The sequence below is a fragment of the Vigna umbellata genome, chromosome 5 (genome assembly GCF_029865625.1).
Source record: "Vigna umbellata cultivar VRB3 chromosome 5, Vumbellata_1.0, whole genome shotgun sequence".
Lineage (NCBI taxonomy): Eukaryota > Viridiplantae > Streptophyta > Magnoliopsida > Fabales > Fabaceae > Vigna > Vigna umbellata.
In genome coordinates, this window is record NC_142169.1 from 59,764,241 (window position 1) to 59,775,503 (window position 11,263).

Sequence of the window (11,263 nt, forward strand, 5' to 3'; positions counted from 1 at the left end):
TAACAAACATAACATTTAAGAAAATAATTTTAGCTTTATCTAACCAGAATTTAAAAAGAAAGAAGTTCAAATAATTCAAATAATGTATTTCGATGTTAGATAGTCTATACTTGAGAGAGCCAACCATTTACGTACATACCTTTATGCAACTAGGTTCTTTAACATACTTTTCTGTAGTTTGGGGAAATCTTCTTTTGATTTTCTTTAATGGAATTTTTCAGAGAAATGTGTCATTATTGGAGATATAATATTATTTGACTAAAATTCAATCCAGTTTGAGATTACTTATAACATCTAAAAATATGTGTTTATGTGTTTTTTTTATATAAAACATTGACAGGAGTAAAATTACAAATTTATTAAAAACCAAAAGAATAAAATTATCATTATTAAAACGAAGCACAAACATAAGAAAAATGTTTTCCCAAAGGTTAAATAAGTGCTATAAAATGTTCAAAATGTTAAAAGAGCGAAAACAATTAAGTGACACAAAATACAAGTACTGTAGTTGTAGTGCATTTTCGTTGTAATGAAATTTTGATGTCGAGGAAATATCTGAACTGAATGAAATCCACTGGTTTTTCATCACTTCTGGATCTGTTACTGTCATTTGCTAAACAAGGATTGTGCTATTTTGAAAAGCTTTGGCAAATGGCATTGTTAGTATTGAACTATGCTTCAATGGAATAACTGACCTTTCTGAAATCATTTCAAGAAACCAGTGCATTGGCTATGAAAGCTATGTTACACAATTATCATTAGCTAATGATGGTTTTTTCTGTCACTCCACCCATATTCACGAGCTCGATTTTCCCACGTTGTTGTGAGCCTTCGTTCTTCAATGAGCTCTGCCTCTGCCCTCTGCCTTGCTTCTTCACAAGTTTCCATTCCAATGTTGCACTTTTCTGCTTCTTTCTGGTACTGTGAAAAGCTTTTCCTGGCATCCATTACTAACCTTTTCGTGTGTTCCAACCTCTCCTTGGCCACTACTTTCTGCAAATTTAGCTCCTCAGATAGCATTGCCAATAGATCCTTATTCATTTCCTCATTCAAAACAGGATCATGTTTACCACAATCTACACTTACATGAGTCAAGTTTCATATTAAAAATTTAACCCTTTATGCATCAAAGTAAGAGTAAAGCAAATTGTTTTGTCAAACGTTTCAACAAGTAGAAATGCAAGAGATTAATTTACCAGAAACTGAGCCATTGCCGAGTCCTGCAAAAGTCAGCAACACGGTTGAGAAATAAACCAATATATTATATTAAAGAATGTCACACCATACATATATACATATATATTGATTAGTACAAGGATAACTAAAACTGGAAACTAATACTCCAACGTGTAATCTTCGAATTTCCACCATGTCTAACTAAATATGTGGCAACACAAACTACAGTTATGGCACTAGGCTTAATATTAGGTAACCCAATGCACCAATTTTCTTTGGTTCTTCCCTTTTAAGACCAAAGGCAGAAACCAAGATTTCAAGATTACCAATTGATGTATGGATGAAATAGCAGAAATAAGAAAAGTTTAGCTTTCTACATTATTAAGGATTAAAGATATAGTGGCTCTAATCCTTTATACAAAGTCAGTATTTTTCTGATGATTTTTTTTCAAAAAAGGATACAAAGTGCAGAAGCCAGTTCCTCTGCAAATTGCTGCAGATGTGGCAACTCCAGATTTAGAATAGCTCAGCACTGGACACAATAAATGCTAACTAAATGCTATACCTATTCTCTATGCACACACCATTTTCCATTTTCCATTTTCAAACACACAAGGGTTACTTCTGTCTTTTTCTTGTCATTGCATCAAATCAAACTTGTTTCTTTTTTTGACTTCAAGACCAGAATTGCTACATTACACAGAAACTAAAAAAGGAAACTTCACTCACCCAAAGGATCGAGGAGATGTTCTGCTGAAGAGCAGTGACAATCACAGGGAGGACAAGAAAATCGAGGAGGTGCACTCTTCTTAACCAGCGACCGAGACGGTGGACCAACCGTGACCAGAAACAAACACACACTCATCCAAACCAAAACCCACCTCAAAACACCATGAGGACAAAGCTTTTGCTCTGGTAGGTGAACCCTCCACACCCTCATTACAAACTCAAAACAGTTACTTCAGCAATTCTTGATAGAAGGCTCCTGCAACAATGCAAGACTCACACTGCCATTTGAAGATCTGGGTCAGTGAGTTAGCAAGTAAGGAACAACACTTTGTTGGATACCGAGATAAATAAAGGGTGTGACTTTGTGAAGTTGCGAGAGAAAACCACCTTTATCAAGCGGAAAATTTTACAAAACGGGATCATAGACGCTGAATTTGACTGTAAAACACAATGATTGACAGAGAAACACTTCAGTTTCATGAACTATCACACATAGTCTCTCTCTTTTCAAAGTGTGTGGAAGGCACTGTCTACTTTGTCTTTCGGGAAAATTAAAGGAGACCCAGATCCCGGGAAAGTGTAAAGATGGTGTCTTTATGGGGTTTGGAAAACGGGAATTTGGTGCTCAAGTGTGGGGTAGAAATTGAATAATGAGTAAGAAAAAGAGTGGTAATGTTGCGGCTTTAGGATAATCAAGAAGGTTGCTTTAATGATTGGGTTGGTTTGTTTGTTTAAATGAGAACGGTAACCTTGACATTTTGAAACTTGGTATTAACCAATAAGGAGGAGTTAGTACTTGGTAGGTTATGTTTTGTTATGCCCCGTTTGGTTACTCTGTATTTGACCTCAAACTAAAGTGATTAAATAACCGTATGTGCCCTGTAATTTTGGAACGGTGCAACTGAAAGATTCTTTGTTGCTACTCAGGTAGATACGTTCCACTTGGTCTGTGTTGTGCACGTGCAGGACTGCAAAATTTTCGGGGTGTTACGATAAAGACAAAGGCAAATGGAACGTTGTAGGTTTTCATAGTACCATATTTGTTTAAGGATTGGTTAATTAAAAGATTAACTTCAGAATGGAATTATAGATCGGAGGGAAAACAAACTATAAATATTATATTTAAACGTTATAATTCAATTTATATTATATCTTTTGATAAATATAAATATTTTGTGATCATATTATAAATCAATATTTAAGAACATGTTTATCAGTAGTTAACTGATTTTAAATATACAAGATTATATTTAAATACAATAAACCGTTTGGTTTGACTCTTTATTTTCAATTTAAATAAATTAAAGAAAAATCCAATGAAAACTCAGTATGTTTTATTTTTTTATCTGTTTTGAATTTTAACCCATCCATTAAATATTATTTACTATTGTAGCCTAGGGGTATCAAATAATGGACACTGACGCCAACAATGGAGCAACTAACTAATGTGTGAAAACAACGAACTTAAATATAACAGAGTTGATCGAATTTATTGAACACCGCCACCTAATTACTTTTTCCAACCTCAAAACCCTAAGCAAAGACAACGTAACAGAACACCCAATTCAATTCATTTTTACTTTATCTACTTTGGAATCTCCATTAAGTCCACCGGCCCACTTTTCTGCCTTTGGTATCAATACTTTTTAAAAGTAAATTCTATTTTCATGGGTTTCTATATAAAAAGCCTACAAAGAAAGATAAAAATCAATGGAATTAATTATTTTTAGTATGGTCAATATTCATTAACTGTCAAATACTTTACATACTTATTATGAATTAAACAAATTTTACGAAGTTAAAAATATATCATAAATACAAATACTAAGTACATTCTTCCATATGTACATTATCATTCTACATACAAACAAAAAAAAGAAAACAGAGGTAATAAATGTCGTGATCAACTGATGCCTGGTAGTTCTACTTGTATCGAAGAAAATAAAATCGGCTGCAGTGGGACTCAGCAATTAAATGGATAGAAGAATTACAATACCATGTCATTATTAAAATCATAATTTGTTATCACTAATATGCCATTAAATTTGAAATATTTTAGATTTTTATTCAGACATTGAAATTGATCTTTAAACGGCAAGATACACTAAATAAAAAATGGCAAGTGTTGTTGTGCAAATATCACCGGACTCACTCATTTGCAATTCTTTCTTTTTCTATCAAATTGATGTATTTTTCACACAACCCTGCTCTATATGATTTATAGGTATATTCAACCTAAAAAATGTGTAAATCAGTACAATCCAGAAGAATTTTTGACATCATGAAAGATCCAGAATGGTATCCAATATTCACAAACATCAAGAATAAAAAAGTGAGTACAAAGTCGAGGAACACTGTATATTAGGCTCTCCTAAATTCTGTCGTGATGCATTCATATTATGCATGCATTATGCATTCACAAAGCAAACCATTCATTATGCATTCACAAAACAACCATTCCTTACAATTGAATGCCAAGCTTATGATGATGAATGAATGATTAGGGCAGCTAACTAAGAAGGAACAACCGTTAATCACCTTGTCCTTTCCCTTCTTAACTTCCCTCTGTTTTGGAAATGAAATTTTCTTTCTTCAAACAAAGAACAACCTACTGTCCAATAAATGTTAACTACGAAACCCAACCCAGAAGCTAGCTATGCACAGTCAAAGAATTTGTCTCGTCAAGTTTATCCACATTGTCATCATCAGAATCAGGAAGAGGATCGAAAAAAGAATCAAGGTACCAGGAACATCGATCGTTCCACTCACCCTTGTTGGCACAGGCTCGCCATTTCTGATCAGCTATCATATCAGGAGAGAGACCCCACTCAAGCAGTTCTTCGTCTGCGTGATGAACTGCCAAACTGTACTCTCCACCACTCCCCAACTGTAACACGCGGAACTCACCGTTTTCAAAATTTCTCAGAAGCTCAAACTGTTCAACTGTCCACTTGAACCACTTCATCATGAAAACACGAGATGCCAGTCCATGTGACACAATTATCAAATTCAGATCATCAGAAGGATCGTGGTTAAGTCTGTTCATGTCAACATCCCTCCACAGAGATTCGAGGAAACCTGCAAAACAACACAGTGTGTCTAAAATCATAATGTCTTCTTTAGCACCTTTCAACCAAAAAATCACAATTTGAACTAACAGCGCTTTAAAACTTAACTATAATCAATCCAGTTTATTCAAATATGCATTTTTCAAGTAAAATAAAATTTTCATTCCCAGTGTGCACCACAAGTCCAAACCAACTATTGTTTAGATTTAAAATCAAGATGAATCACGATAGAGAATAATGAAACATGAGTCTTTCACATTGCATGTACCGACACCACCATCCAATAAATAAACTGTAACAGGTTCACAGAATTTTATCACAACCAATTAAAAATCAAACCTACTACTAATCGTCTTCCAATCAATTGACAGTGTAGTTAAACCCGTATTTCATTCCAATCCATTTCATCCGAACTCAATTAATCTCTTTTGCTCAATCCAAACAAATAACCTCCTAAATGCTTAGCCTATTGACCTAATTCTTGTCTTCGAACATTTAATCAATAATTCTTATTCTATATATACATTCAGCCCTAACTATTGCGAAAATTGTAGTTAATTCCAGGAAACGACGAGAAACATTCAATTTTGATTTGCGACAGAAAAGAGAATGAGCGAAAGATAGAGATAGAGAGATAGAGAGAGCGTACTGGAAACGCGATCGAAGACGTCGGCGGCGGATTCTCCTTCTGGAAACCGATAGAAGAATCTGCCGAAGCGTTGTCGAGTCTCCTTGATGACGTTCATGTGTTCCTGCACCTGGAAGTTGCCGAAGTCCTGTTCGCGTATGCGGCACTCTTCCCTGACTCCGATGACGCGCTTCCTAGAGAAGGAGCGACCAATCTCCCGGAGCGTGGATCGAGTGCGGGCGTAGGGAGAGACGTAGAAGTAGACGCGCCAATTGGTGGAGCCTCCGCCAGCGATGAGGTGGCGCATGCGAGCCCCGGCGTGTCGCGCCTGTGCAATGCCTTGCGTTGTCAACTGGATCTTAGGGTCGGGCGTTGTGTCGTATGCGGCGGGGTCGTTGTTCCCCTGCGACTCCCCGTGGCGCACCAGAATTATTCTCTTGGGTAACACTGCTCTGTGACCATCCCTCTCCCTCATTTCCCCCACACTGCTTTTGTTTTGTTGCTTTTCCCTAACTTTCACCGGCTAATGCCCAAATAATGTTTCATTGTGTTACCATTCAATTCTCCTCAACTACTTTTGTTCTTCTATTCTTTTTGCAACCAAAATACTTCCCTGCATTTCAATCACCACTTCTTTCAGTGTGGGCTCTCTATCACATCAAATCATTCACACTTGGTGAGTTTTATATGACCCACCTCTGTATACCTTTACTTTATTTTATTTTATTTTCTATAATTAAGTATTGATTTAAAGTTATTATAATTATATGAAAAAAATGTTAAATACTGTTAAATTATAAATTAAGTTTTTTCTCATGATGATGTCTTATTGTTCATCAATGCTCACCATGTTACAATTTAATAGTTATTTTCTCACTCAATTTTTAGTTTTTAATAAATACGGTGTTCATATTTTAACAATTCAGAGTTTTGTGTATGATTTCAATTTAATTTTAAGATTGTATTTACTTGTAAAGATGAATTTGAAGAGAGTGAATAAATGAATTTAAGAATAAAACATGTATTATTTTTTTTTAGAAAGTCTCGAAAAATAAATTTTAAAATAAATTATCAAAGATTTGATTCATTTGATAAATTAAAAAAAGTATATAAATAAAATATGAAGATTACTAAATTATTCTTATTTAATGTTTATATAAGTAACTTATATTTTGTAAAATTATTTAAAATAATACAATAAAAAATAATAAATAATTAACATAATATATTTTAGTAAAATACTGAAATTTTTTTACAAGATAATATTTTTTTTAATATATAGTTTAATCATATATGGTATTATTTTTTATTTTTATACTAAAATTAAATGTTTTTTTTATTATTATACTTATCAAGCAATTGCTAAATTCAGGTAGATGAAGTTTCACTAAACTGACTGTAATTTCTAGTGCTAGTCCCAAGTTTTTATTAGGAGCTTGATCCATTAAAAAAAAAAAAAAACTCACAGGTCGGTAGAGAATAATGTATACACAAGGAAAAGCAAATAGCTATTATAAATAACTCACCTTTCAAATTAACTGAAACACCATTTTCAATACACTTGAGCACATTAGCCATATCTCCTTCCCTGGCAAATCCATGAATGGTTGTTCAAAAGTTATTATTGATCAACAAATATCATTGATACTTGATGTATATTAAGTTTGACAATTTATAACTTTCAAAAAATCTTGTGATCAGCTCATATAATCCCCCAAAATTAAAGGATTAAGGAGTTTAGTGACAGGTGAGGGTTGATGATTAGTGTAAAGACAAGGTGACGTACAAGAAAGAGGAAACGAGACCTCAATTGCATCCTTATTAAAAGTAAATACTTCAGAAGGATTTGAATTAGTAGTATTATTAAGTAAACTATAGAGACCATTCCAAAATAGGTGGAAAAAATTCCCACTAAGAAAGAATTGCATACAAGTAATTGCGTTAAATAATTAGTTATAAGAAATAAATCTTCAAAAGAAAGAGTTTAGTTCTTTACTTTCTTTTTTCCCTCTTTTGAAGTCAAGTTGGACTAAGAAGTTAAGTGTTGATTATTTTATGATATTTTAATAGTATTTCCTTTAATAAAATAAAGCATGTTTTGTTAAGTAATAAGAAGATTTAGAATAGAAAGTGTTAAAACAATATTGTTTGTAAGATTGAATTGTCTAAACATTCTTATATTTTGAAATTTAACAAATAACAATAATTGAAATTAGCATATGACAAAATGTTATTTTTGGAAAAATAATATAATTGGAAGATAAATGTTTTATGAAATTTTTTTATGGAATTTAAATGTTTTAAAGAAAAACTTTAGTAATCGTATTAATATATATGAGCAGACACACTACTAAACGATTTTATCACAAAATGTGTCAATGTTATATGAGAGTCTTGCTAAATGCCCTTGTGCTATACTTTACTATAAGCAATGTTAGACGAGCTCTCACTATGATGTATACAATGGTGTTTTTGGTAAACATGCTAAAAGGTACAGACACTGTTCCAAAATCATATGTTGAAATACAAACATTATTCTAAAAACATATGTTGAAAGATATCTCACTAAATGTGCTCTATAACTAAATGATTGTTAGGAAAAGTCTTGCATAGGCTAAACGATACCATGTGTTAAATGAAGTTTTCATCCAATGATGAAATTCTCATGAATTGCTTGGTATCTCTACCATAATGCTTAAAAGATAAAAATTTTGAAAAACTTATAGTTATTCTTAATGCGAATTAAATGACATCAAATGCACAACGTCTAAAACTACAAAAGTGATAAGAAAAAGCACATATCTATCTACATACATATCTACTCTACTATGTGCATATTACTTAGGTCAAACATTCACCTGCTTTATCATATACAAGTCTAAAAGTGGACACTAGAGACAAAGAAGACATTAACGGAATGTTCTCTCTATCAAAAGTCATGCCAAAGAGTTCGTACAACCTATTTTTCATAAAGTACTGAAAAAACATGTCTACTTTGACAAATTGACTTTAACTTACAATTGTTACGTACTACAAGGCTAAGATCCGAAGATCAAAGTAATTCAACAGACATTTTCTAAAAGCCTGTAAATTGAAGAACGTTGAAGAAAATAGCAAGAGGATAAGCACACCAACACAAAAGAAAATATCTCAGAAGAAAAACAAGTTCAAGAGAAAAGAAAACACTTTCAAGCTTCACAGAATCATAAGCTTATTGTTGTAAGAAGAGAGAAAGCTCTAAGAGTCTGTTAGATTGAATAATATTTTATACACATTCTCTCTACAAGAGTAATCTTCTAAGGACTTGTAAGCGATCTGATTGATTGCAAATTCTGAAGAGAATTCAAACAGTTAACGCTTAACTCAGTGGGGTTAAACCGTAGCTAAACGAGTTTGTCTAGTGGAAACCAAGAGTGGGAGAAATTCAACTAGACAGTGTATCAGGAAGATCTCGGAAGTGTCTAAGGATACCGGAAATGGTGAAGAATATTGTATAACCAAAAGTGGGTGAAATTTGGTTCTAGTTAGAGTAATGGAGGTTACTGGATTGATTAGGTGATACCATGAGTGATGCAAATACTCAATTGTAACTTTGTTGAAGATTATAGTGGAACCCTCTAAGAGGTCTTAGAGAAGAATTAGACGTAGCTCGATAGAGTGAACCAGTATAAAATAAATGTGTTTATTACTTCAGTCTTGCTAAATATTTTCCTTATAAACTCTGCAATTGCATATTGTATCAACCATTTACAACAGTTCTCTTCACCAAATGAGATTAAGAGTTATCTTTCTCAAAATACTGCAACAAATTTAACTAGACAATTGCAAAATATTTATTTGTGAACTTGTAGTTTGAACTAAACTTTCAAAGTCAAGTGTTTAACAACTTATATAAATCATTTAATCTCTGACAAGATTGTTAAACTACCTTTTCGACAAAAAGTTTTCCTATAACAACATTTAACCCTCCCTTCTAATGTTTTTCAAGTATTTAAGAAAGATGTTAGACCGTTGATAATTTAATTGTTTAAGACTTATTTAACTCCAATCATGTAGAGTTTGGTATATCTAGGAATTGTTCATAGAGTTTACTATTGGTAATAAAGTGAGAACGATGAAATTTTTTTTAATTAATCTAATTAAAATGAATACAAATTATACATTTAATCAATTTTATTATATCTGAATTTTGAAAAATTCAATTTATAACCACCCTTCGAAAATATAAAAAATAAAAGTATTTTTAAAAAGGTTTATTGTGACTAAATTATTATGGTGAAAACATGTAGAATAGGCACACAAAGTTATGGTGAAAAATATTCTACTGATAAGTTGGAGAATCATTCAATTGTTCATGAAATTTTTTCACTAAAATAACCATTAATTTTAATACCATTTATTAGAAAAATAAAGATTCAATAAATGACGTAATTATCATCCTTCTTGATTGACACAACCATTATTAACAAAGAGAACCATTTTACCACTTTCTTCATGTGTGTCGAGTTGCAAACTCTGCATATAAGAAATCAGCATGGTTGTCTAATAATAGGAGAGAAGTCAAGAAGAGGGTAATCTTTGTAACTTTACCATCTTTAAAACTTGGAGACGCGGGGAATCGAACCCCGTGCCTCTCGCATGCGAAGCGAGCGCTCTACCATATGAGCTACGTCCCCTTGATGGAAGTTTCCCAAAGTATAGTAAGGAAGTATATTGAGAACATTAAAATGGTAAACAGGTTTTAATTCGGATTTTTTTGTTGTTGAAATCAATATGTTATGTATAATATTTATTTAATTTTAAATGCATATAATTAAGGTAAATCATAAAAAAACTTCCCACCATAGATAATAAATAAAGCCTGCTTAGATCATACTGAGCTTGCATCTTCTTCTACGCTTACAATTGTTTAAAACTTGATTTATGTAAAAGAGTGTTCTTTTGTTTTTTATAAATATCTTTTAACAAATGTAATGTACTTCAAATTTATTCTCTTTTTTTCGTGACAAAATGATATCATGACTATTTTGATTTTGAGTGGTAAAGATAATAAACATATTTCACTAGACATTCTATCATAGTTTTGATTATTATTCAAAACAAAAATCTTACGCCGAATAGTAATGTAGCTCTAGACTTAAAAAATCAATATTGCTAATTAAATTTAAAGAACCTTTTACTAATTAGTTGATATACTCGATTATTTTTTCATTACCTTATGAATCATTTGATAAATTGTTGATTATGGTATAATTAGTATTGATGTATAATTGATTACATATGCTATTCTTAATCTAGGGACAATTTTAAAGTATGGTAATCAATTTATCATACAACACAATCAATTATTTTCATTAAAAAAAGAATGTTTGCAATGTTGAAATTTGGTTCACCATATAATCTATGGACATTCTACCATAGTCTTGACAATTTTTTGTTTCAATATATAAAATAAATTAATTTATTGAAAGATAAGAAATTAAACCAAATGCAATCGAAGATCTAAAATATCAAATTGATAATATGACCATTTAAACCTCTAATAATTATTTTTCCTTCTCTTTTATTTTCAGCAAATATTAAAATTTTTGTTTCCAGCAGCGGGTTTGTTAAAAATATTATTCTTAAATCATGACATATAAAAATATAACGACTTAGAGAC

General features: G+C 31.9%; 2 protein-coding genes and 1 non-coding gene across 5 annotated transcripts; all 3 read right to left on the bottom strand.

Annotated features, from left to right (window-relative positions):
- Positions 1–406: 406 nt before the first annotated feature.
- On the bottom strand, positions 407–2,609 carry LOC124824150 (uncharacterized). Of its 3 annotated transcripts, none has more exons than XM_047296531.2 (4): positions 2,293–2,609; positions 1,906–2,183; positions 1,197–1,220; positions 407–1,076 (listed from the first exon to the last, which is right to left on the bottom strand). In XM_047296531.2, exons 2-4 carry the CDS (start codon positions 2,114–2,116, stop codon positions 763–765), a joined length of 549 nt encoding a protein of 182 aa, XP_047152487.1. In that variant the 5' UTR covers positions 2,117–2,183; positions 2,293–2,609; the 3' UTR covers positions 407–762. The 3 variants fall into 3 exon arrangements, with proteins under 3 accessions (XP_047152487.1, XP_087947879.1, XP_047152486.1); XM_088091753.1 differs by having other exon boundaries at positions 1,906–2,198; XM_047296530.2 differs by having other exon boundaries at positions 1,906–2,608.
- A 1,583-nt stretch (positions 2,610–4,192) lies between these two features.
- Positions 4,193–6,247, bottom strand: LOC124824148 (phosphoglycerate mutase-like protein AT74). The gene is made up of 2 exons (XM_047296528.2): positions 5,623–6,247; positions 4,193–4,983 (listed from the first exon to the last, which is right to left on the bottom strand). Exons 1-2 carry the CDS (start codon positions 6,074–6,076, stop codon positions 4,556–4,558), a joined length of 882 nt encoding a protein of 293 aa, XP_047152484.1. The 5' UTR covers positions 6,077–6,247; the 3' UTR covers positions 4,193–4,555.
- A 3,957-nt stretch (positions 6,248–10,204) lies between these two features.
- On the bottom strand, positions 10,205–10,277 carry TRNAA-CGC (transfer RNA alanine (anticodon CGC)). Its single transcript has one exon. It is a non-coding gene; the product is annotated as a tRNA-Ala (tRNA).
- Between the last annotated feature and the right edge of the window lie 986 nt (positions 10,278–11,263).

Excerpts from the sequence above, each read along its gene's own strand:
- LOC124824150 (XM_047296531.2), bottom strand. The coding sequence starts at position 2,116 with ATGAGGGTGTGGAGGGTTCACCTACCAGAGCAAAAGCTTTGTCCTCAT. Across the intron at positions 1,221-1,905 it reads ACATCTCCTCGATCCTTTGG|GACTCGGCAATGGCTCAGTT; the intron begins GTGAGTGAAGTT and ends TGACTTTTGCAG. Across the intron at positions 1,077-1,196 it reads CGGCAATGGCTCAGTTTCTG|ATTGTGGTAAACATGATCCT; the intron begins GTAAATTAATCT and ends ATGTAAGTGTAG.
- LOC124824148 (XM_047296528.2), bottom strand. The coding sequence starts at position 6,076 with ATGAGGGAGAGGGATGGTCACAGAGCAGTGTTACCCAAGAGAATAATT. Across the intron at positions 4,984-5,622 it reads CGTCTTCGATCGCGTTTCCA|GTTTCCTCGAATCTCTGTGG; the intron begins GTACGCTCTCTC and ends GTTGTTTTGCAG.